This window comes from Ambystoma mexicanum, chromosome 3p, assembly GCF_040938575.1.
Source record: "Ambystoma mexicanum isolate Mex_15411 chromosome 3p, UKY_AmexF1_1, whole genome shotgun sequence".
Classification (NCBI taxonomy): domain Eukaryota; kingdom Metazoa; phylum Chordata; class Amphibia; order Caudata; family Ambystomatidae; genus Ambystoma; species Ambystoma mexicanum.
In genome coordinates this window covers 754,628,237-754,651,657 of record NC_090925.1, presented here as the reverse complement: position 1 = coordinate 754,651,657, position 23,421 = coordinate 754,628,237, and the positions used below count along the sequence as shown (strand labels likewise).

The window sequence follows — 23,421 nt, the reverse complement described above, 5'->3', positions numbered from 1 at the left end:
GGCCTTTAGGAATGTTCCAAGGAAGTACTATTTAAAGTATCGCAGTGCAGGGTGTTGAAACTTAAGCCATTTACTGAAACTATGAATTGCACTGATGGGTTGCATTGCGGGATTTCTGTTATTTGTTATATTGTAATGTATGCCTTTTAATTATAATGATTCTTGTGGCTCCTTTACAAAAATGGGGAGGGGCTTTCCCTTTTAAATGTGTCCTTTCTTCCCCCACTTCTCTCCACAGATGTTGAGGCCCTGCTTGCCCAGCCTTCACAAGGTATGTTTCCCAAAGCTTTCTTCATCCCATTTTCTAAAACTTCATATGGCACAAAGTTTCATGTGCAACTCCAAAAAACCTCCCCATGCAAGTATTGTACATTTCCCTGTACAACTTCCCATGCAGCTTGGGGGTGATTGACTCTCATTAAGCCTTCCGCAAAGCTATTAAAACAAGGTTATTTGTGTGCTTGTATGACCCTGTACCAGCTCCCACTCTCACATCTTTGCTGCTTTGTGGCCGGATGCCAGCACCATTGATTATGAAACTCTCCCAATAATGCATCATATGCTAATATTGAAACTATGATTCTTGCTGTTTTGCCATTGCTGTAAACCACCTTTGTGTTGACCACTGTATCTGTAACAAGAAATCCTACTTTGTGCCGCCTCCAATGTAACCCTTGAATCAAACTTGCGTACAATTTCCTGTAAAAGCGCCTCAATATCTTTGGGCTGTAGTGCTCTCTACAAATACATAAAATAAAATAAACGTATAAGGCTGTATTCACAACGGCTGTGCACCCTGATATCAAGCTCGTTTGAAGCGATTTGGCCAAGTCGTAAAAAAAACCTCACATGCAATTATTCATGAAGCTCCACCGTTCCTCACACATCAAAAGAACTTTCTTCAAGATATGTGGGTCCTGTGGGACCCCACTAATGCAATGTTTCAAGTTGGAGGATTCCCAAACGTGAAGAAACTAAAATGGATGCATTGTTACAACTCCAATGTTCGCCAGCATTGGCAATTTATGCTGCGGAAACCAAGATTCATGCTCCCAGCTCGCACCATTCTACCAGTGGACCCAACAAAATAGATAGCTTACCCCTTATTTTTCGAACTGGTAATTCACATGCTGGAAATGTAATAGCCCTCGGCCCAGTGGAGGCACCCTCAGAGAAGATCGGAACAGTAAATCTAAAATCCAAAATGGTGTACAGGCCCGCTGCTGGCTTAGTCCCACGCCCTTGAGGCCCAAGTAGCCCTAGGTGCCCTCAGAAAAGATAGACAATCCCAGCCCTCACTAAATCCACACTCACAGGTACAGACCGTCAGTGTAGGACTTACCCAGGCGCAGGAGAAAACACAGTATAACTGCAACAAGCCCCAGTTGCTGGGTGTGCATTGCAGGAGGCTTGTCTTTGGAGAATGCTGGAAAGTGGTAGGATTAGTGGTGGGTGGAGAGCAGGAAAAGGCTGGAGTGGTGGCGGGAGTGAAGATTAGGAGGAGGTGGTAAAATTAAGAGTGGAAAGTGAACAGGTGAGAAGGCGGTATTGTCAGTAGTGGACAATGGACAGAAAGAGGTAGTGGTAGTAACGAGAATGGATGCAGTACAAGAGATCAAGGAACAGGTGGCATCATCAAGAGGCAACTGTGAACTGGTGGTAATAAGGGAGACCAAGGTGGAGGTGGTAAAATATGAGGATGAGAAGTGGCAGAAAAGGTAGTGGGAAGGAGGAGGTTGAAGGAAAAGGTAAAACAGAGAAAGAGACGAGATAAGTGGAGGCAATGAGAACAAAAGCATGCGGAGGAGGCGGTGAAGACAACAGCATCATTCAGGTGTGGAGGAGAGGTGATGGAAAACCAGGGTGCAGGAGGATGTGCGGACACCAGTAACCAGTACCAGTAACCAGTACCAGTAACCAGTAACCAGTGATTTATTTGCAGGAACAAAGAGAACAAAAATAAAGAGTACCAAATATTAAATTTGGCTAATAAAGCGGGCCACTAGGGCAAAAAATAACTACTAGAGTAGGTACCAATGTCGAAATACAGGTAGTAATGTAGAATTACAGGTAGTAATGTAGAATTACAGGTGTGAGTTTTAGTTGTAAAAAGACTTCAGTATAAAATAGTCTAAAGGGGAGGGAGAAAAAGAGGGTTAATGGATAGAAGTGGTCACGGGAGTTCAGGGGTGCCTCCTCCCCACCCCAGTAAAGGGTATTTGTAAGACAAATATAGGTAGTAAGATGGGTTAATGAAATTACATTAATGGGTTAATGAAATGACATTAAAAACCAACAAAAACGGGAATCGAATGATTAAAAGGTCCACTCGATGGCTGTCTCAAGACTATAGAACCAGACTGCATGTTGATATTAGGCTCGATGGAAAAGGTACGTTGTTATATTTTTAAAAGTTATTTAAGTTTTGTTATATATGTAATTAGATGTTATCCCAGTGTTTAAATCACATATAACCATGGACATCAGTGCCCGGGAGTAAAACAGAACCAGTCACATAAGGTGAATAAAGTAGTATGGAAAAGGTCAGAGGAGCACAAAAAAGATCAAACAGTGAGAAAGAGAGTTAGGAAGGCCAGGACAGAGATAGCAAGAATGGCGGGAAAGGTCAGTGCTAGGCAGGGCCAGACAAGGAGAGGGAGGTTACGTCAGCTCAGGGAGGTGATAGGAAAGAAGTCTAGCGTGCTCTCAGCACAGCACACAGACCACAGACCTGACTATTTGCAGGCCTTGTAGCCAGAGTCAGTCATGGAAGTATGGGACCCTGAAAGCCCCGTGTCTAGTCTAGACAAATCCAGTGGGTTCTGGACACCCATAAAACCGCAACACCGAAGGGAGGAAGGTGAAGCACCCTGGTAGGAAATCTAAAGGCTTGAACATTGGCTCCAGGAGCCGGAAGGCCTAACTACCCACCCGACTGGGTGAGGCATTTCATTGGTGTAAGATCACAGTGGTTATCATAATTTCTTATCGAGAGATCCTAGCTTTGTATTTAAGTTGGCCCCTACTTTTAGACCAAATAAAAATGGGAAACGGACAATACTTGGTCTTGGAGGCCCTATTGATTCCAGGTGCCCAATGTGACAGATGGAAAGGGGCAGGGCATGTGCGAGAAAAAAGGAAATTCTGGGTTACCTAACTAGGGCAGCAATAGCAGAGGGACAGTAACTAGGCCAGAAAACATACAATATGTTGTACAGTTGGGATACATAACAAATTGTACTTTTCTGGGATGGTATAACTCCATCTGTCTGTCCAGGGGGCCAGGGTAAAAGTAATTTCAAAATTCAGCCCCTGTCACTCAGGCAATTTGCACTGCCTGTCACAGTTCTGCCCGATGTCTGACAACCCCCGTAAAGCTTCTAACCCCAAAGGTAACCTTTTCTCTTCAGGTTTCCACTGCATGTCCATCTACACATCCATGGAGGGCGGCTTGCATTCTTTAATGCAGTCTAATACTGTAGCCTCTATGACTCTCGAGTGCACCTCCTTAAAAAAGCGGGAGATTGCAATTCCCTTTCCCGTGCAGCCTGAAAATGATGGGGGTGCAGGGACCATCTATTGCCCATTTTGAAGGATGGAGGATCCAGTGGCCCTACTGTCGCCATGTACGAGTTGAGGGTCCAATGAAGACCCACCCCTCAACACCAACAATGTGCACGTGCCCACACGCGCCTGACCCATCGAATTCTGCAAGACCCTGTGGTCCCTATGCCCACATTTAAATGGTGGAGGGCATAGAGAGCCTTTAGAGCATTTTAAATTGCTACAGGGACCTGGCCCCTTTAACCATTAACATGTGTGGGGGTTATAATTGCACCCTTTAAATATTGGGGAGCTCAGTGGCCCACCGTGACCCACCTTGCATTTCTGGAGGGCGCCGGCAGCCACTCTTTTACATTCTTGTTTGCCTCCTCTGCTGTCCTCCCACGCCCTCTTGAAATGCCTAGGCTCCTGTGTCTCTCTGCTGCCTGCCCCCATGCATGTGGGAGTACCAATGTTCTCTTGTTTAAACGTCAGATGACTTGGTGACCCCCCCCCCACTGCATTCTTTAACCATTCATGACACTACTGCCCCTTTAAATACAAGAAAGCATAGTAAACAAATCTCCTCTGATACATTCAAATGCTGGAGGGCCAGTAACATCTCCCACTACTGTCTTAAATGCAGGAGGGCCCTGTTATATCTCACGCTACTGCCTTAAATGCTGTACGGCCCTGTAACATCTCCGGCTACTGCCTTAAATGCTGGAGGGCCCAGATACATCTCCCACTAATGCCTTAAATGCCGGAGGGCCCTGTAACATCTCCCGTTATGGGCATAAATGTTGGAGGGCCCACTTACATCTCCCACCACTGCCTTACATTCTGGAGGGCCCAGTTAAAGCTCCTGCTACTGCCTTAAATGCTGGAGGCCCCAGTTAAATCTCCTGCTACTGCCTTAAACGCTGGAGGGCCCAGTTAAATATCCCGCTGCTGCCTTAAATGCTGGAGGCCCCCGTTACATCTCCCGCTGCTGACTTAAATGCTGGAGGGCCCAGTTAAATATCCCGCTGCTGCCTTAAATGCTGGAGGGCCCATTTAAATCTCCTGCTACTGCCTTAAATGCTGGAGGCCCCAGTTAAATCTCCTGCTACTGCCTTAAATGCTGGAGGGCCCAGGAGATCTACTGGCTTAAATGCTGGCGGGCCCCGTTAAATCTCCTGCTACTGCCTTAAATGCTGGAGGGCCCTGTAACATCTCCCGCTGCTGACTTAAATGCTGGAGGGCCCAGTTAAATATCCCGCTGCTGCCTTAAATGCTGGAGGGCCCATTTAAATCTCCTGCTACTGCCTTAAATGCTGGAGGCCCCAGTTAAATCTCCTGCTACTGCCTTAAATGCTGGAGGGCCCAGGAGAGCTACTGGCTTAAATGCTGGCGGGCCCCGTTAAATCTCCTGCTACTGCCTTAAATGCTGGAGGGCCCAGGAGAGCTACTGGCTTAAATGCTGGCGGGCCCCGTTAAATCTCCTGCTACTGCCTTAAATGCTGGAGGGCCCTGTAACATCTCCCACTGCTGCTTTGTATGCTGGGGGTCCCAATGCCTCCACCCCAGCACCCCAATCAGCCCTAAAGGCAGCACTGTTGGCACTATCAGGCCCAGGATTGTGATACTTGGTCCAGTAGTGATGGTCTCTCTCTCTCTCTCTCTCTCTCTAGGACTGGAGTGCCACGTATGTACCGACCCGCCGAGTTGCCTAAAGAAGAATTCGGTGATCTGCAAAGAGGGAGAAATGTGCATACGCATGCAAAGGAAAGCCCACAATCCCAGTGACAAGCCAGAGCCCGGGGATGAATACGGAACCATTGGAGGCATGAGTGAGTAGCAGCCTGACCAGGGTCTGGGCTTCACCGGGACACTCTACCCAACGAGTCCTTTTAAAAATGGTTTAAACTCAAGAGGCCGTTGAACTCAGAATAAAGGCGTACATCAGGATGCCTGCTGTTGCAACCGCCCGCGTGCCTGCAGGCCACGCACATGGCGGTGGAACGTGGTATATACATCGACGTGAACAAGTCTACAACACGAACGAATCCTCGACATGTTCTACTGCGCACTCGGTAACACGCACTGCTTTGCTCACTTCCGCGCCAAAAAGGCATGGACCGAAAGCTTTGAATACACGCTAGTCACAGTCGGTGGTTATTCTGCGTGAAGTGCGTGTAATTGAGATATATGCGTTGACTGCAGGTGACACGTTCAAGCCCAGGAAAGTCCAAATCAGTATTTCTTTCTGGGTTGGGGAACATGTGTACCTTTAAAATCGTACACAGCACCATCTAGAACACGGTATGTTCAGTTATCTGAGTGTTTACACCGCTGTGGCGTTCTGAGCAACGTGTTGTTAGCAAGAACGTCAGTCCGTGTACTGCTGACGCTGCCGTTGTATCATTGGGCCGGGAAGTCTTTTTGTGGCAGTGCGTTTAAGTGTAGAGGTGTTCACACAGTGACAGGTATGGAAGGGAAAGGGGGAACATTTTTCGAACTGGACTCGAGTCCCTTACTGTCTGGGCTGCTGCTGGCCTGCGTGTTGGCCCAGGACTCCAGCAGCCTCATTTTAAAAGGGGCATTGAGTTCAGGACAGGAGTGGACTGGCAACCAAAAGAGGCCCTGGAAATAATGTTCAAAGTAGCCCCATATTACACATTTTCAGCAAGCCCAAAACTTTTCCCGTGGGAACATTTGGGAATACCACACAAAAGAGGCCCAGGGTCCAGAGCCCTACCAGTAAAGCCCCAGCGTTCCCTATAGGCCAGTCCACCCCTGTAAAGTGAGGTGTACTGGTTTCCCACCTACATTTTTAAGCAGTGGCGGGGTGGAGGAGAGGCACAGAGAGGACCTCCTGCGGCTCATCAGGGCGTCCCATCGTACTATGTGCTTAGATTTTCATGCAGGTGTAGAACAAATTGATTCTCATGGAATGCACCTCTGTTTTGCACCTGGTCAAAACCAGGCAGATTTTGCCGGAATCCATTATTAAACAATACCTGCAAAGCATATTTTGTAGGCAAGCTCACTTTTTCACTGGTCTGTCCGGAATATTAAAGAATGAAAGTGAGTTTACCTTCTTTTTAGTCTTTGCTTTTCCTCTCTGCCTCGTGAACTTTTAAAATTGCATGCAGGGACCCCTCCCCCCACCCCCAGCATGTAAGTGCTAACGTTGGTGGTCCCCTGCATGCAGTTAGTATTTATTGTAAAATAAGCCTGTTGGTATCATTCTAGAAAGGGGCTAACTATATAAATCGGTCTCTGGCCTGCCACCATTAGGATACGTGCATCACCAGCTGCTAAGCTTCACACAAGCACACACCATACATTCCAAAGAGGCCCTAGTCCAGTCGTGGTTTTAACTTTGCATTCTGGGACTTGTAGTCCTGGATTTGCCCATCACAAACCCAGGACAACAACTCCCAGAAGGCAACATTAAAACCATGCCTGTATTAGTGTCTCCAGAATGAAATGAATAAGGTTGGTATGTATGAAGCTCACGTGTGTTGCGGCTTGTTGAGTATCATGGGGGACGGGGGTGGGGGGCAATTTTCCAGCCATCATTTTTGGGATAATTCAGTGAGCAATAGTAAATATGGACCTAAACTGCACCTCACTGATTATGCCTGGGAAGGTCGAAGACATGGCTGGGGTTATGATATGATATGATATGATAGTTTATTTACATAGCGCCTATACACAATGTGTTTCAAAGCACTTCAAGGCAAGGCAGGGAACAAGGGAAAATACAATGACATTCGTACAGGCCATGAACAGTAAGAATGTGAAATTAACTATCATACTGAGCCTAGCGACATTTCAGATAGTGCAAAAACTAAAACAGAGATAAGGAAGTCGAGAGGGGGAGAGTGGGAAGGAAATGGAAACAGACAGGCACTACCGTACTAGGCTTGCTACTCCCATGTAGAAGGCGTGTGGTGACTTAGCAGTTCTTTTCGGGAGGCCGAATGCTGATTTTCTTTCCTTTCTTTAATGACCCAAAAAGGCTATACACAATTAAACTGATAATGCTTTGAGAATTACAAGTGCCAATTGAATCATTAATAGCTTTCTGGACATCCATTTTAGGGTTACAGTCACTTGCTGATTACAATGGCTGTAACATTCCCCATCACACATGCTGTGCCATTCCCATCACACCCGATGAGCCATTCACTGTCACACAGTGGGAGCATTCACTATCACGCCCTCTGTGTCATTCATTGTCACACCTGCTGTGCCATTCACTGTCACACCTGCTGTGCCATTCACTGTGACACCCGCTGTGCCATTTACTGTCTCACCTGCTGTGCCATTCACTGTCACACCCGCTGTGCCATTCCCCGTCACATTCGCTGTGCCATTCACTGACACACCTGATGCGCCATTCACTGTCACACCCACTGTGCCATTCCCCGACACTCCCGCTGTGCCAGTCACTGTCACACCCGCTGTGCCATTCACTGTCACACCTGATGTGCCATACACTGTCTCGCCCACTATGTCATTCACTGTCACACCTGCTGTGCCATTCACTGTCTCACCCACTGTGCCTTTAATTTACTGTCACTCCCACTTTACCATCCACTGTCACACCTGCTGTGCCATTCATTGTCTCACCCACTCTGCCTTTAATTTACTGTCACTCCCACTTTACCATTCACTGTCACACCCACTGTGCCATTCACTGTCACACCTGTCATACTCCCTGTGTCATTCACTGGGACACATGCTGTGTCATTCAGTTTCACACAGCGAGAGCAGTACCCATCACACATGCTATGCCATTCACTGTCACACCCGCTGTGTCATTCACAGTCAAACCCGCTGTGCCATTCGCTGTCACACACGCTGTGTCATTCACCGTCACACCCACTGTGCCATTGACAGTCACACCCACTGTGACTTTCACTGTCACACCCACTGTGTCATTCATTGTCTCACCCTATGTGCCTTTAATTCCCTGTCACTCCTGCTGTGCCATTCACTGTCACACCCGCTGTGCCATTCACTATCACAACTGATGTGCCATTCACTGTCTCACCTGATGTGCCATTCACTGTCTCACCTGCTGTGCCATTCCCCGTCACACCCTCTGTGCCATTCCCCATCACACCCGCTGTACCATTCACTGTCAATCCGGTTTCCGCCCCAAACATGGGACTGAGACCGCACTATTCGACCTCAAAAGCCAGATGGATGATGCAAGGGACCTAGGCAAACCCATCCTGCTCCTTCTCCTCAATTTTTCCGCCGCATTCGACCTTGTTGATTACAACGTCCTATGCCACCACCTAACCTCCACTGCGAACTTCTCAGCTCATGCTACTGCTTGGATTACCTCATTCCTACAAGGAAGAACCATGAAGGTTTTCTCTGATCTAGCTACTGCCTCACCCACCATTATGCTATGTGGGGTACCACAAGGCCCCTGCCTCTCTCCTACCCTCTACAATATATTCACTCGCCCCCTCTTCCTCATCCTTGACGCTATGGGGATCTCCTACACTAATTACACGGACGACACGCAGATCTTCCTCACTCTGACAGGCGACTATGACACTGACTCCAAGACCCTCAACATCATCTGCAACACAATCCAAACCTGGATGGCTGCTAACAGCCTCTGCCTCAACTCAGATAAAACCGAACTCCTGCTTGGAGGCTCCCCTGACACTCTCAAAAAACTTGACGACCAGTACAGCACTTCATCATCGACTCCATCAAAATTTCATTATCCGAGTCAGTAAAAACCTTAGGCGTCTACCTGGACTCAAGTCTGTCCATGACCAGACAAGTGAATGCCATTGCCTCCTCGGCCGCCTACCATGCTAAACTCCTCAATGCAGTCAGACCCTACCTTTCCAACGACACCTGCACTAACATAGCTAGAGCTATCACTGGATCACGGTTGGACTACTGCAACGTTCTCTTCCTAGGGACCTCGACGAAAAATCTTGAGAAACTGCAAGTTATTCAAAACAATGCCTTACGCGCAGCACAAGGCATCTCCAAAAGAGAGTACATCTCTACTGCCAGAAGAGCCTCCCACTGGCTCCCCATAAAAGAGAGGATCATCTTCAAAGCCCTGACCCTCACCCACAAATGCATTCACCGTACCGTGCCAGCATACCTATCGCAAAGGATCCACCCTGCCTCTTCCTCAAGACCAACTAGGACCCCCTATTCTAACCTACTCACAGTACCCATGGTAAAAAGAGCAAGAGCAGGTGGTTCCAGCTTCCCCTACCTAGCTGCCATGCATTGGAATGCCCTCCCCACTGCCCTGCGAGCTGAACCTTCACCGCCTTCCGTAAAACCATGAAAACCACCTTATTCGCCTGATCACCTTACCCCTTCCTGACGTCCATCCACTATACGGATACCTGAACTGTGTACGTTTTGTGCATAACATGTATTACATCTCTGTGCTCCAATGCTGTTACATCTGCATAATGTAACTAAGCCTGCTGCAAGAAACAGCGCCACAATGCCCCTGGGCTGTCTGTGTGCTATATAAATGTAAAAGATAAATAAAATAAATAAATACTGTCACACCCGCTGTGCCATTCACTGTCACACCCGCTGTGCCATTCACTGTCACACCCGCTGTGCCATTCACTGTCACACCCGCTGTGCCATTCACTGTCACACCCGCTGTGCCATTCACTGTCACACCTGATGTGCCATTCACTGTCACACCTGCTGTACCATTCACTGTCTCACCCACTGTGCCTTTAATTCACTGTCACTCCCACTTTACCATTCACTGTCACACCAATTGTGCCATTCACTGTCTCACCCGCTGTGCCATTCCCCGTCACACCGTCTGTGCCATTCCCCATCACACCCGCTGTGCCATTCACTGTCACACCTGCTGTGCCATTCACTGTCACACCCTCTGTGCCGTTCACTCTCACACCCGCTGTTCCAATCAATCTCACACCCGCTGTGCCATTCACTGTCAGACCTAATGTGCCATTCACTGTCTCGTCCACTGTGCCATTCACTGTCACACCTTCTATACCATTCGATGTCTCACCCACTGTGCCTTTAATTCACTGTCACTCCCACTTTACCATTCACTGTCACACCCACTGTGCCATTCACTGTCACACCTACTGTGCCATTCACAGTCTCCCCCACTGTGCCTTTAATTTACTGTCACACCCACTGTGCCATTCACTGTCACACCTGCTGTGCCATTCACTGTCACACCTGTCATACTCCCTGTGTCATTCACTGGCACACATTCACTTTCACACAGTGAGAGCATTACCCATCACACATGCTGTGTCATTCACAGTCACACCCGCTGTGTCATTCACAGTCACACCCGCTGTGCCATTCGTTGTCACACACGCTGTGTCATTCACCGTCGCACCCACTGTGCCATTGACAGTCACACTCACTGTGCCTTTCACTGTCACACCCTCTGTGTCATTCATTGTCTCACCCTATGTGCCTTTAATTCACTGTCACTCCTGCTGTTCCATTCACTGTCACACCTGCCACACTCCCTGTTTCATTCACTGTCTCACCTGCTGTGCCATTCACTGTCTCACCTGCTGTGCCATTCACTGTCTCACACGCTGTGCCATTCCCTGTCACACCCTCTGTGCCATTCACTGTCACACCTGCTGTGCCATTCACTGTCTCGCCCACTGTGCCATTCACTGTCACACCCGCTGTGCCATTCACTGTCACACCCGCTGTGCCATTCACTGTCACACCTGCTGTGCCATTCACTGTCAGACCTGATGTGCCATTCACTGTCTCACCCACTGTGCCATTCACTGTCTCACCCACTGTGCCTTTAATTCACTGTCACTCCCACTTTACCATTCACTGTCACACCCACTGTGCCATTCACTGTCTCACCCACAGTGCCATTCCCCGTCACACCCTCTGTGCCATTATCCATCACACCCGCTGTGCCATTCACTGTCACACCCGCTGTGCCATTCACTGTCACACCTGATGTGCCATTCACTGTCTCGTCCACTGTGACATTCACTGTCACACCTGCTGTACCATTCACTGTCTCACCCAATGTGCCTTTAATTCACTGTCACTCCCACTTTACCATTCACTGTCACACCCCCTGTGCCATTCACTGTCACACCTGATGTGCCATTCACTGTCTCACCCAATGTGCCATTCACTGTCAAACCTGCTGTGCCATTCACTGTCTCACCCACTGTGCCTTTAATTTACTGTCACTCCCACTTTACCATTCACTGTCACACCCACTGTGCCATTCACTGTCACACCTGCTGTGCCATTCACTGTCTCACCAACTGTGCCTTTAATTTACTATCACTCCCACTTTATCATTCACTATCACACCCGATGAGCCATTCACTGTCACAGAGTGGGAGCATTCACTATCACACCCTCTGTGTCATTCATTGTCACACCTGCTGTGCCATTCACTGTCTCACCCGCTGTGCCAATCACTGTCTCAACGGCTGTGCCATTCACTGTCACACCCGCTGTGCCATTCCCCGTCACACCCACTCTGCCATTCACTGTCACACCCGCTGTGCCATCACTATCACCCCTGATGTGCCATTCACTGTCACACCCACTGTGCAATTCCCCATCACACCCGCTATGTCATTCACTGTCACACCCGCTATGCCATTCACTGTCACACCCGCTGTGCCATTCACTGTCACACCTGATGTGCCATTCACTGTCTCGCCCACTGTGCCATTCACTGTCACACCTGCTGTGCCATTCAATGTCTCACCCACTGTGCCTTTAATTTACTGTCACTCCCACTTAACTCACTGTCACACCCGCTGTGCCATTCACTGTGACACCTGTCATACTCCCTGTGTCATTCACTGGCACACATGTTGTGTCATTTAGTTTCACACAGCAAGAGCATTCCCATCACACATGCTGTGCCATCCACAGTCACACCCGCTGTGGCACTCGCTTTCACACACGCTGTGTCATTCACCGTCACATCCACTGTGCCATTGACAGTCACACCCACTGTGCCATTCACTGCCACACCTGATGTGCCATTCACTGTCTGGCCCACTGTGCCATTCACTGTCTCGTCCACTGTGTCTTTAATTTACTGTCACTCACACTTTACCATTCACTGTCACTCACACTTTACCATTCACTGTCACACCCACTGTGCCATTCACTGTCACACATGCTGTGTCATTCAGTTTCACACAGCGAGAGCAGTACCCATCACACATGCTATGCCATTCACTGTCACACCCGCTGTGTCATTCACAGTCAAACCCGCTGTGCCATTCGCTGTCACACACGCTGTGTCATTCACCGTCACACCCACTGTGCCATTGACAGTCACACCCACTGTGACTTTCACTGTCACACCCACTGTGTCATTCATTGTCTCACCCTATGTGCCTTTAATTCCCTGTCACTCCTGCTGTGCCATTCACTGTCACACCCGCTGTGCCATTCACTATCACAACTGATGTGCCATTCACTGTCTCACCTGATGTGCCATTCACTGTCTCACCTGCTGTGCCATTCCCCGTCACACCCTCTGTGCCATTCCCCATCACACCCGCTGTACCATTCACTGTCAATCCGGTTTCCGCCCCAAACATGGGACTGAGACCGCACTATTCGACCTCAAAAGCCAGATGGATGATGCAAGGGACCTAGGCAAACCCATCCTGCTCCTTCTCCTCAATTTTTCCGCCGCATTCGACCTTGTTGATTACAACGTCCTATGCCACCACCTAACCTCCACTGCGAACTTCTCAGCTCATGCTACTGCTTGGATTACCTCATTCCTACAAGGAAGAACCATGAAGGTTTTCTCTGATCTAGCTACTGCCTCACCCACCATTATGCTATGTGGGGTACCACAAGGCCCCTGCCTCTCTCCTACCCTCTACAATATATTCACTCGCCCCCTCTTCCTCATCCTTGACGCTATGGGGATCTCCTACACTAATTACACGGACGACACGCAGATCTTCCTCACCCTGACAGGCGACTATGACACTGACTCCAAGACCCTCAACATCATCTGCAACACAATCCAAACCTGGATGGCTGCTAACAGCCTCTGCCTCAACTCAGATAAAACCGAACTCCTGCTTGGAGGCTCCCCTGACACTCTCAAAAAACTTGACGACCAGTACAGCACTTCATCATCGACTCCATCAAAATTTCATTATCCGAGTCAGTAAAAACCTTAGGCGTCTACCTGGACTCAAGTCTGTCCATGACCAGACAAGTGAATGCCATTGCCTCCTCGGCCGCCTACCATGCTAAACTCCTCAATGCAGTCAGACCCTACCTTTCCAACGACACCTGCACTAACATAGCTAGAGCTATCACTGGATCACGGTTGGACTACTGCAACGTTCTCTTCCTAGGGACCTCGACGAAAAATCTTGAGAAACTGCAAGTTATTCAAAACAATGCCTTACGCGCAGCACAAGGCATCTCCAAAAGAGTGTACATCTCTACTGCCAGAAGAGCCTCCCACTGGCTCCCCATAAAAGAGAGGATCATCTTCAAAGCCCTGACCCTCACCCACAAATGCATTCACCGTACCGTGCCAGCATACCTATCGCAAAGGATCCACCCTGCCTCTTCCTCAAGACCAACTAGGACCCCCTATTCTAACCTACTCACAGTACCCATGGTAAAAAGAGCAAGAGCAGGTGGTTCCAGCTTCCCCTACCTAGCTGCCATGCATTGGAATGCCCTCCCCACTGCCCTGCGAGCTGAACCTTCACCGCCTTCCGTAAAACCATGAAAACCACCTTATTCGCGTGATCACCTTACCCCTTCCTGACGTCCATCCACTATACGGATACCTGAACTGTGTACGTTTTGTGCATAACATGTATTACATCTCTGTGCTCCAATGCTGTTACATCTGCATAATGTAACTAAGCCTGCTGCAAGAAACAGCGCCACAATGCCCCTGGGCTGTCTGTGTGCTATATAAATGTAAAAGATAAATAAAATAAATAAATACTGTCACACCCGCTGTGCCATTCACTGTCACACCCGCTGTGCCATTCACTGTCACACCCGCTGTGCCATTCACTGTCACACCCGCTGTGCCATTCACTGTCACACCCGCTGTGCCATTCACTGTCACACCTGATGTGCCATTCACTGTCACACCTGCTGTACCATTCACTGTCTCACCCACTGTGCCTTTAATTCACTGTCACTCCCACTTTACCATTCACTGTCACACCAATTGTGCCATTCACTGTCTCACCCGCTGTGCCATTCCCCGTCACACCATCTGTGCCATTCCCCATCACACCCGCTGTGCCATTCACTGTCACACCTACTGTGCCATTCACTGTCACACCCTCTGTGCCGTTCACTCTCACACCCGCTGTTCCAATCAATCTCACACCCGCTGTGCCATTCACTGTCACACCTAATGTGCCATTCACTGTCTCGTCCACTGTGCCATTCACTGTCACACCTTCTATACCATTCGATGTCTCACCCACTGTGCCTTTAATTCACTGTCACTCCCACTTTACCATTCACTGTCACACCCACTGTGCCATTCACTGTCACACCTACTGTGCCATTCACAGTCTCCCCCACTGTGCCTTTAATTTACTGTCACACCCACTGTGCCATTCACTGTCACACCTGCTGTGCCATTCACTGTCACACCTGTCATACTCCCTGTGTCATTCACTGGCACACATTCACTTTCACACAGTGAGAGCATTACCCATCACACATGCTGTGTCATTCACAGTCACACCCGCTGTGTCATTCACAGTCACACCCGCTGTGCCATTCGTTGTCACACACGCTGTGTCATTCACCGTCGCACCCACTGTGCCATTGACAGTCACACTCACTGTGCCTTTCACTGTCACACCCTCTGTGTCATTCATTGTCTCACCCTATGTGCCTTTAATTCACTGTCACTCCTGCTGTTCCATTCACTGTCACACCTGCCACACTCCCTGTTTCATTCACTGTCTCACCTGCTGTGCCATTCACTGTCTCACCTGCTGTGCCATTCACTGTCTCACACGCTGTGCCATTCCCTGTCACACCCTCTGTGCCATTCACTGTCACACCTGCTGTGCCATTCACTGTCTCGCCCACTGTGCCATTCACTGTCACACCCGCTGTGCCATTCACTGTCACACCCGCTGTGCCATTCACTGTCACACCTGCTGTGCCATTCACTGTCAGACCTGATGTGCCATTCACTGTCTCACCCACTGTGCCATTCACTGTCTCACCCACTGTGCCTTTAATTCACTGTCACTCCCACTTTACCATTCACTGTCACACCCACTGTGCCATTCACTGTCTCACCCACAGTGCCATTCCCCGTCACACCCTCTGTGCCATTATCCATCACACCCGCTGTGCCATTCACTGTCACACCCGCTGTGCCATTCACTGTCACACCTGATGTGCCATTCACTGTCTCGTCCACTGTGACATTCACTGTCACACCTGCTGTACCATTCACTGTCTCACCCAATGTGCCTTTAATTCACTGTCACTCCCACTTTACCATTCACTGTCACACCCCCTGTGCCATTCACTGTCACACCTGATGTGCCATTCACTGTCTCACCCAATGTGCCATTCACTGTCAAACCTGCTGTGCCATTCACTGTCTCACCCACTGTGCCTTTAATTTACTGTCACTCCCACTTTACCATTCACTGTCACACCCACTGTGCCATTCACTGTCACACCTGCTGTGCCATTCACTGTCTCACCAACTGTGCCTTTAATTTACTATCACTCCCACTTTATCATTCACTATCACACCCGATGAGCCATTCACTGTCACAGAGTGGGAGCATTCACTATCACACCCTCTGTGTCATTCATTGTCACACCTGCTGTGCCATTCACTGTCTCACCCGCTGTGCCAATCACTGTCTCAACGGCTGTGCCATTCACTGTCACACCCGCTGTGCCATTCCCCGTCACACCCACTCTGCCATTCACTGTCACACCCGCTGTGCCATCACTATCACCCCTGATGTGCCATTCACTGTCACACCCACTGTGCAATTCCCCGTCACACCCGCTATGTCATTCACTGTCACACCCGCTATGCCATTCACTGTCACACCCGCTGTGCCATTCACTGTCACACCTGATGTGCCATTCACTGTCTCGCCCACTGTGCCATTCACTGTCACACCTGCTGTGCCATTCAATGTCTCACCCACTGTGCCTTTAATTTACTGTCACTCCCACTTAACTCACTGTCACACCCGCTGTGCCATTCACTGTGACACCTGTCATACTCCCTGTGTCATTCACTGGCACACATGTTGTGTCATTTAGTTTCACACAGCAAGAGCATTCCCATCACACATGCTGTGCCATCCACAGTCACACCCGCTGTGGCACTCGCTTTCACACACGCTGTGTCATTCACCGTCACATCCACTGTGCCATTGACAGTCACACCCACTGTGCCATTCACTGCCACACCTGATGTGCCATTCACTGTCTTGCCCACTGTGCCATTCACTGTCTCGTCCACTGTGTCTTTAATTTACTGTCACTCACACTTTACCATTCACTGTCACTCACACTTTACCATTCACTGTCACACCCACTGTGCCATTCACTGTCACACCTGCTGTGCCATTCACTGTCACACCTGCTGTGCCATTCACTGTCACACCTGCTGTGCCATTCACTGTCACACCCACTGTGTCATTCACTGTCCCACCTGCTGTGCCATTCACTGTCTCATCCACTGTGTCTTTAATTCACTGTCACTCACACTTTACCATTCACTGCCACTCACACTTTACCATTCATCGTCACACCCACTGTGCCATTCACTGTCACACCTGCTATGCCATTCACTGCCTCACCACTGTGCCATTCACTGTCACACCTGCTGTACCATTCACTGTCACACCCACTGTGCCATTCACTGCCACACCTGCTGTGCCATTCACTGTCTCACCCACTTTACCATTCACTGTCACACCCACTGTGCCATTCACTGTCACACCTGATGTGCCATTCACTGTCTCGCCCACTGTGCCATTCACTGTCACACCTGCTGTGCCATTCACTGCCTCATCCACTGTGTCTTTAATTTACTGTCACTCACACTTTACCATTCACTGTCACACCCACTGTGCCATTCATTGTCACACCTGCTGTGCCATTCACTGTCACACCCACTTTGCCATTCACAGTCACACCTGTCATACTCCCTGTGTCATTCACTGGCACACCTGCTGTGCCATTCACTGTCTCACCCACTGTACCATTCACTGTCACACCTGTTGTGCCATTCACTGTCTCACCCACTGTGTCTTTAATTTACTGTCACTCCCTCTTTATCATTCACTGTCACACCCACTTGTCATTCACTGGCACACATGCTGTGTCATTCGGTTTCACACAGCGAGAGCATTCCCATCACACATGCTGTGCCATTCACAGTCACACCCGTTGTGTCATTCACAGTCACACACGCTGTGTCATTCATCGTCACACCCACTGTGCCATTGACAGTCACACCCACTGTGCCTTTCACTGTCACACCCACTGTGTCATTCATTGTCTCACCCTATGTGCCTTTAATTCACTGTCACTCCCGCTATTCCATTCACTGTCACACCTGCCACACTCCCAGTTTCATTCACTGTCACACCTGTTGTGCCATTCACTGTCTCACCCGCTGTGCCATTCACTGACACACCCTCTGTGCCATTCCCCGTCACACCCGCTGTGCCATTCCCTGTCACACCCGCAGTGTCATTCCCCGTCACAGCCTCTGTGCCATTCCCCGTCACAGCCTCTGTGCCATTCCCCATCACACCCACTGTGCCATTCCCCGTCACGCCCGCCGTGTCATTCACTGTCACACAGCGGGATCCCTCACTAGCTCACTCGCTGCAGCCCCCGCCACCTCTCCGCTGCAGAGCTGGATGTTTTGCCGGGCACTGGAGGCCATCAGAGCTCCCTGACTGGAATATTGCAGACGAACCGCGGGGGCAATACATTCATTTTTGGATGAAATTCTTATTCTTTTGCCTCCCTTTTTTTGCAGTCACCGGTCGTGGTTGTACCACGCAGGCGGGATGTGAGAAGTCGAAAAAGATCAAGCTGTATGAGACTACCTGCTGCAGCAACCCGAAGTGCAACGCCTAGTGGGCGGGCGAGCCCTGTCACGAGGCTTGAACCCTGCTCACACCACATCGCCTGCTTCCAGGCCAGACGACCTTCCCCACAGAAGATGCCTTCTCTCCCTCTATGGCTTTTCTTTAACCAAAAATAAATAAAAGAATTGAACCCTGGGGTATAAAAACCCGGGCCCTTTCTGAGCCCGTGAATGTGTCTTACTTGCTGTCTCTGCGTGTATTATTGTCCAGAGGGTCGTGGCAGGAGGGGGGGGGGGGGGTGAACTATGCGAGAAATGTGACTTGTGAGCATCGGCTGCTCCCAGCAAGGCAAGAGTGTGCGGGCGAACTATGTAAAAAGTCCTGATCTTTTTTTTTAATTGTGGAAATCGAGGTTTTACCAATGTTTGGTCAAAAAAGCTAGCAAAACTTAACTCGCCTTCTGCATTGGCTTCCATGCCCCAATGTGATGATTGCGGTACAGTCTAGGACAGTTGCAGCTGGTGAGTTAGTAAACATGAGAGGTGTAAATGTTTTCCTTGAATTGAACCTAACGAATATGCCTAAACTTAACACGGTAGGGTTTTGGCCGGCGCTCCCCCATAGAAATATTTTTAAATAATGGCATGCAATCGTGCTTTTCACAGCATAAAATTCAGAAAAATTCAGAAACAATGTAGATTTGCACTCCGTTTTGTAGGGCAACCCGTGAAGCACCCCAACAATATGCAGGGACCTAATGTATCAAGTGTTGATGCTGGCTGTCCTCAAAGAAAAACCATGCAGTCTTTCAACAATGTATGCCAGCATTGCCCACATTCAAGCAGCTCCTGCCCGAACCAGATCATGAGGTATGTCTCCCCCTTCATGCCAGCACTGCCCACGTTCAAGCAGCTCCTGCCCGAACCAGATCATGAGGTATGTCTCCCCTTTCATGCCAGCACTGCCCACGTTCAAGCAGCTCCTGCCCGAACCAGATCATGAGGTATGTCTCCCCTTCATGCCAGCACTGCCCACGTTCAAGCAGCTCCTGCCCGAACCAGATCATGAGGTATGTCTCCCCCTTCATGCCAGCACTGCCCACGTTCAAGCAGCTCCTGCCCGAACCAGATCATGAGGTATGTCTCCCCCTTCATGCCAGCACTGCCCACGTTCAAGCAGCTCCTGCCCGAACCCGATCATGAGTTATGTCTCCCCCTTCATGCCAGCACTGCCCACGTTCAAGCAGCTCCTGCCCGAACCCGATCATGAGGTATGTCTCCCCCTTCATGCCAGCACTGCCCACTTTCAAGCAGCTCCTGCCCGAACCCGATCATGAGGTATGTCTCCCCCTTCATGCCAGCACTGCCCACGTTCAAGCAGCTCCTGCCCGAACCAGATCATGCGGTATGTCTCCCCCTTCATGCCAGCACTGCCCACGTTCAAGCAGCTCCTGCCCGAACCAGATCATGCGGTATGTCTCCCCCTTCATGACAGCACTGCCCACTTTCAAGCAGCTCCTGCCCGAACCAGATCATGAGGTATGTCTCCCCCTTCATGCCAGCACTGCCCACTTTCAAGCAGCTCCTGCCCGAACCAGATCATGAGCTATGTCTCCCCCTTCATGCCAGCACTGCCCACGTTCAAGCAGCTCCTGCGCGAACCAGATCATGAGGTATGTCTCCCCCTTCATGCCAGCACTGCCCACTTTCAAGCAGCTCCTGCCCGAACCAGATCATGAGGTATGTCTCCCCTATCATGCCAGCATTGCCCACTTTCAGGCAGCTCCTGCCCGAACCAGATCATGAGGTATGTCTCCTCTATCATACCAGCATTGCCCACTTTCAGGCAGCTCCTGCCCGAACCAGATCATGAGGTATGTCTCCCCCTTCATGCCAGCATTGCCCACTTTCAAGCAGCTCCTGCCCGAACCCGATCATGAGCTATGTCTCCCCCTTCATGCTTTTTGTGCCCAAAGAAAGTAATTGGAATGGTCTTGAAAAAATACATGCCAGCATTGCCCCTGTGAAATACATTATCATGCTAATAGTGCCCCCCAAAAATGCCTAGTTCAACAATATATGCCTTTGCTGGCCACCTTTCAGGCTGCTAGTTCCTAATTCAAATTCTGCAGTATAGCTCACTATTTGCCACTGTTGCCCCTTGTTGTGCCATATGTGGCTCTCAGTGGCGCACAAACTGCCCCTTTGCCTCAGACACATGCGAATGTATAAATATATGCAAACGCAAACATACAGGCAAGCATACCTTTTTTAAACATGTTTCTTTTTTATGAGCCTTAAAGTCAGGAAACTTTACTTATTTTACAATTGACATTGGAAAACTTGAGACCTCCTTAAACCAAGGGTCTGCAACCAGCGGATCACCCGATCTTTTAGACTATGACCCCAAGGATTCCTGAGCATTGATTATGCTAGGAAGGGCTGATGGTAGTTGTAGTCCAAAACATCTGGAGAGCCAAACGTTGCAGACCCCTGCTTTAAACTGGCCAACACATCTTCAGAAGAACCTGTGTGATAAACACACCTGCTTTTAGTCATCATTTGACTAAGGTAGGCATCATGTACACAAACTTTGCACATCAAACAAGCATCAGTAACACTTCAGGCGAGCTGAGTGGTTTCAGAGGAAAGAGCTACTTGGGTACTATTTGCCATGCCTATTGCTAGGAGCACAACTATGCCAAGACTTCAGAGGTTGGGGAGCAGACTAACGCTTCAAATAGTGTTTCAATTGCTAGTCCATGGTACATGTTCATCTGCATTTTACTATAATACCATGTAAGTCTGAGTCGCCCACTTTGGTTAAGAAGTGAAGCCAGGATTTTGTCCGACTCTGTAATTTAAGCACTTGCCCATATACTTTCTGAGCTTCAATTGGTACACAAATTTAAGTTTTGGCTTTCAAATAATACAACAATACTGTTTTATAGTGATTGATTGCAAAATACACAAATCATAAATTAAAGCATCCGGGCAATGTATAAATCCTTATAGGAACATGTTAAGGAAAAATATAATTGTGGCTGTATTTCTACATTCTGAGTGGAAAACTTAAAGACCCAGAATGCAAAATAATGCAAGTTCAAACATTTCCTGTTTCACACCACTGAAATGTTAGCAATTTGAACACACTCAAATAATGTTTGTAGTAAGATTACCTGAGTATAGAGATTGTCACAAATTTCCAACTTGCTGTTACAAATATTAAGAACATTGACTATCCACATAAAAAACAAAGCCTTTTTTGAATATCAAGCTAGTAGACAAAATGGAAACCCTGTAGCTAATCACATTTCCTGATCCCACTAAGTGCTGTGAAAATGGCAGTTTTTTTAAAACGGCGTATCGTAAAAACACCTGCGATAATAGTCCGTTTTTTGCAAAAACAGCCATTTTAAAAAGAAACAAAGGGCTTCTCAAAACTTTTTGGGGCACAAGTAATGAAATGCGCTGGCACATCTCATAACTTGTGCCCAAAAAAGGGGGCAGCCAAATACAGAAAGGGCATCCCATATGCGCACATTCAGATGGCCTCCTTTACCTCTTTGCGCAGTGTCTTAAAAACAACAGGCCCAGTTGCATTGCCATGGTGGCCCTCTTGAGCTGCTGAATCAGGGACTGTAACCGACGCAGCAATAACCTTTAGTTCTCTAGTGAAACTTTCACTGCTTCTCTACCACGGCCTCTGCTGGTTGTGCTCATGTGCCATTGTGACCAGCTCCATCCAGACTAAGGAAGGGCAGGTGATAGCTTCTTTGCATATATAATGCGCTAAATACTCCTAAGCTTGGCAGTCTTTATTCGAAAGCATCTACTGGGTGCGAGCTTGTCTCCTCCCCTGGCCGCCCCACAAGCAGGAAGTCACCTAGATAATGCAAGACCCACTTGAGTTCACTTTCCTCTCCATATCTCCAATAAAAAAAGTGCTAAAATGCTGAAACATGGCACAAGACATTGCACAACCCACTAGTCATTTGGTGTCCCCTTCTCTCCACAAGTACCCCCGCCCCACGCGGACGCCCACATCCGGGGACATTCTCAGACACTGCAGGTACTCTTTCACTGGCTGCAAGCCCCACTGGTTATTCACATTTCAGCCATCTCCCTCCAAGGGTGGACTGGCCTATGGGGAACTCTGGAGATAGTTGGCCTCTTTTGTGTGCTATTTCCACATTTTCTCATAGGAAAAACATTGGGCTTGCTGAAAATGTGTCATATGGGGCCACTTTAGTTCCCAGTCCACCCCTGTCTCTCTCTCTCTCTCTCTCTCTCTCTCTCTCTCTCTTTCTCTCTTTCTCTCTCTCTCTCTCTCTCTCTCTCTCTTTCTCTCTCTCTCTCTCTCTCTCTTTCTCTCTCTCTTTCTCTCTCTCTCTCTCTTTCTCTCTCCTCCAGAGAATTTTGGCCGATATTTGGTTATTATCCGCCGACTTGGTTCCCCTCAACTGCATTATCTATGTCACCCCTTCCTCCCCTGCCAGTCTCGTAAATTGTAGTTTTGTTTTTTATATGTCTAAATCCCTGTCTGACACCAAATGTTGGGCCTGGGGGCGGTATGGGCAGGTTCCCCGAGTCACCCCACCATGGTACCCATCACATAGCAGGGGGAACCTTACAGTGCTGCAATTCTGGGAGATCAGACCACTCCCAACCCACTGGTTCAGTAAGACAGCGTAGGCAAGATGGCCTTCCCCCTTCACAAACCCTTTGGGAGCCCCTACAGTACAACACCCTCTCCCCAATTGGCA

General features: G+C 48.9%; 1 protein-coding gene across 2 annotated transcripts in view; it reads left to right on the top strand.

Moving 5' to 3' along the window:
* Positions 1-18,878, top strand: part of LOC138580807 (uncharacterized) — a 42,090-nt gene extending 23,212 nt beyond the window's left edge. For both annotated transcript variants that reach the window (XM_069651658.1, XM_069651659.1), the window contains exons 3-5: positions 239-271; positions 5,217-5,375; positions 18,605-18,878. In XM_069651658.1, coding sequence (XP_069507759.1) covers positions 239-271; positions 5,217-5,375; positions 18,605-18,705 — 293 coding nt within the window. In that variant the 3' untranslated portion in view covers positions 18,706-18,878. The remainder of the gene's footprint in view (positions 1-238; positions 272-5,216; positions 5,376-18,604) is intronic.
* The last annotated feature ends 4,543 nt before the right edge of the window (positions 18,879-23,421 follow it).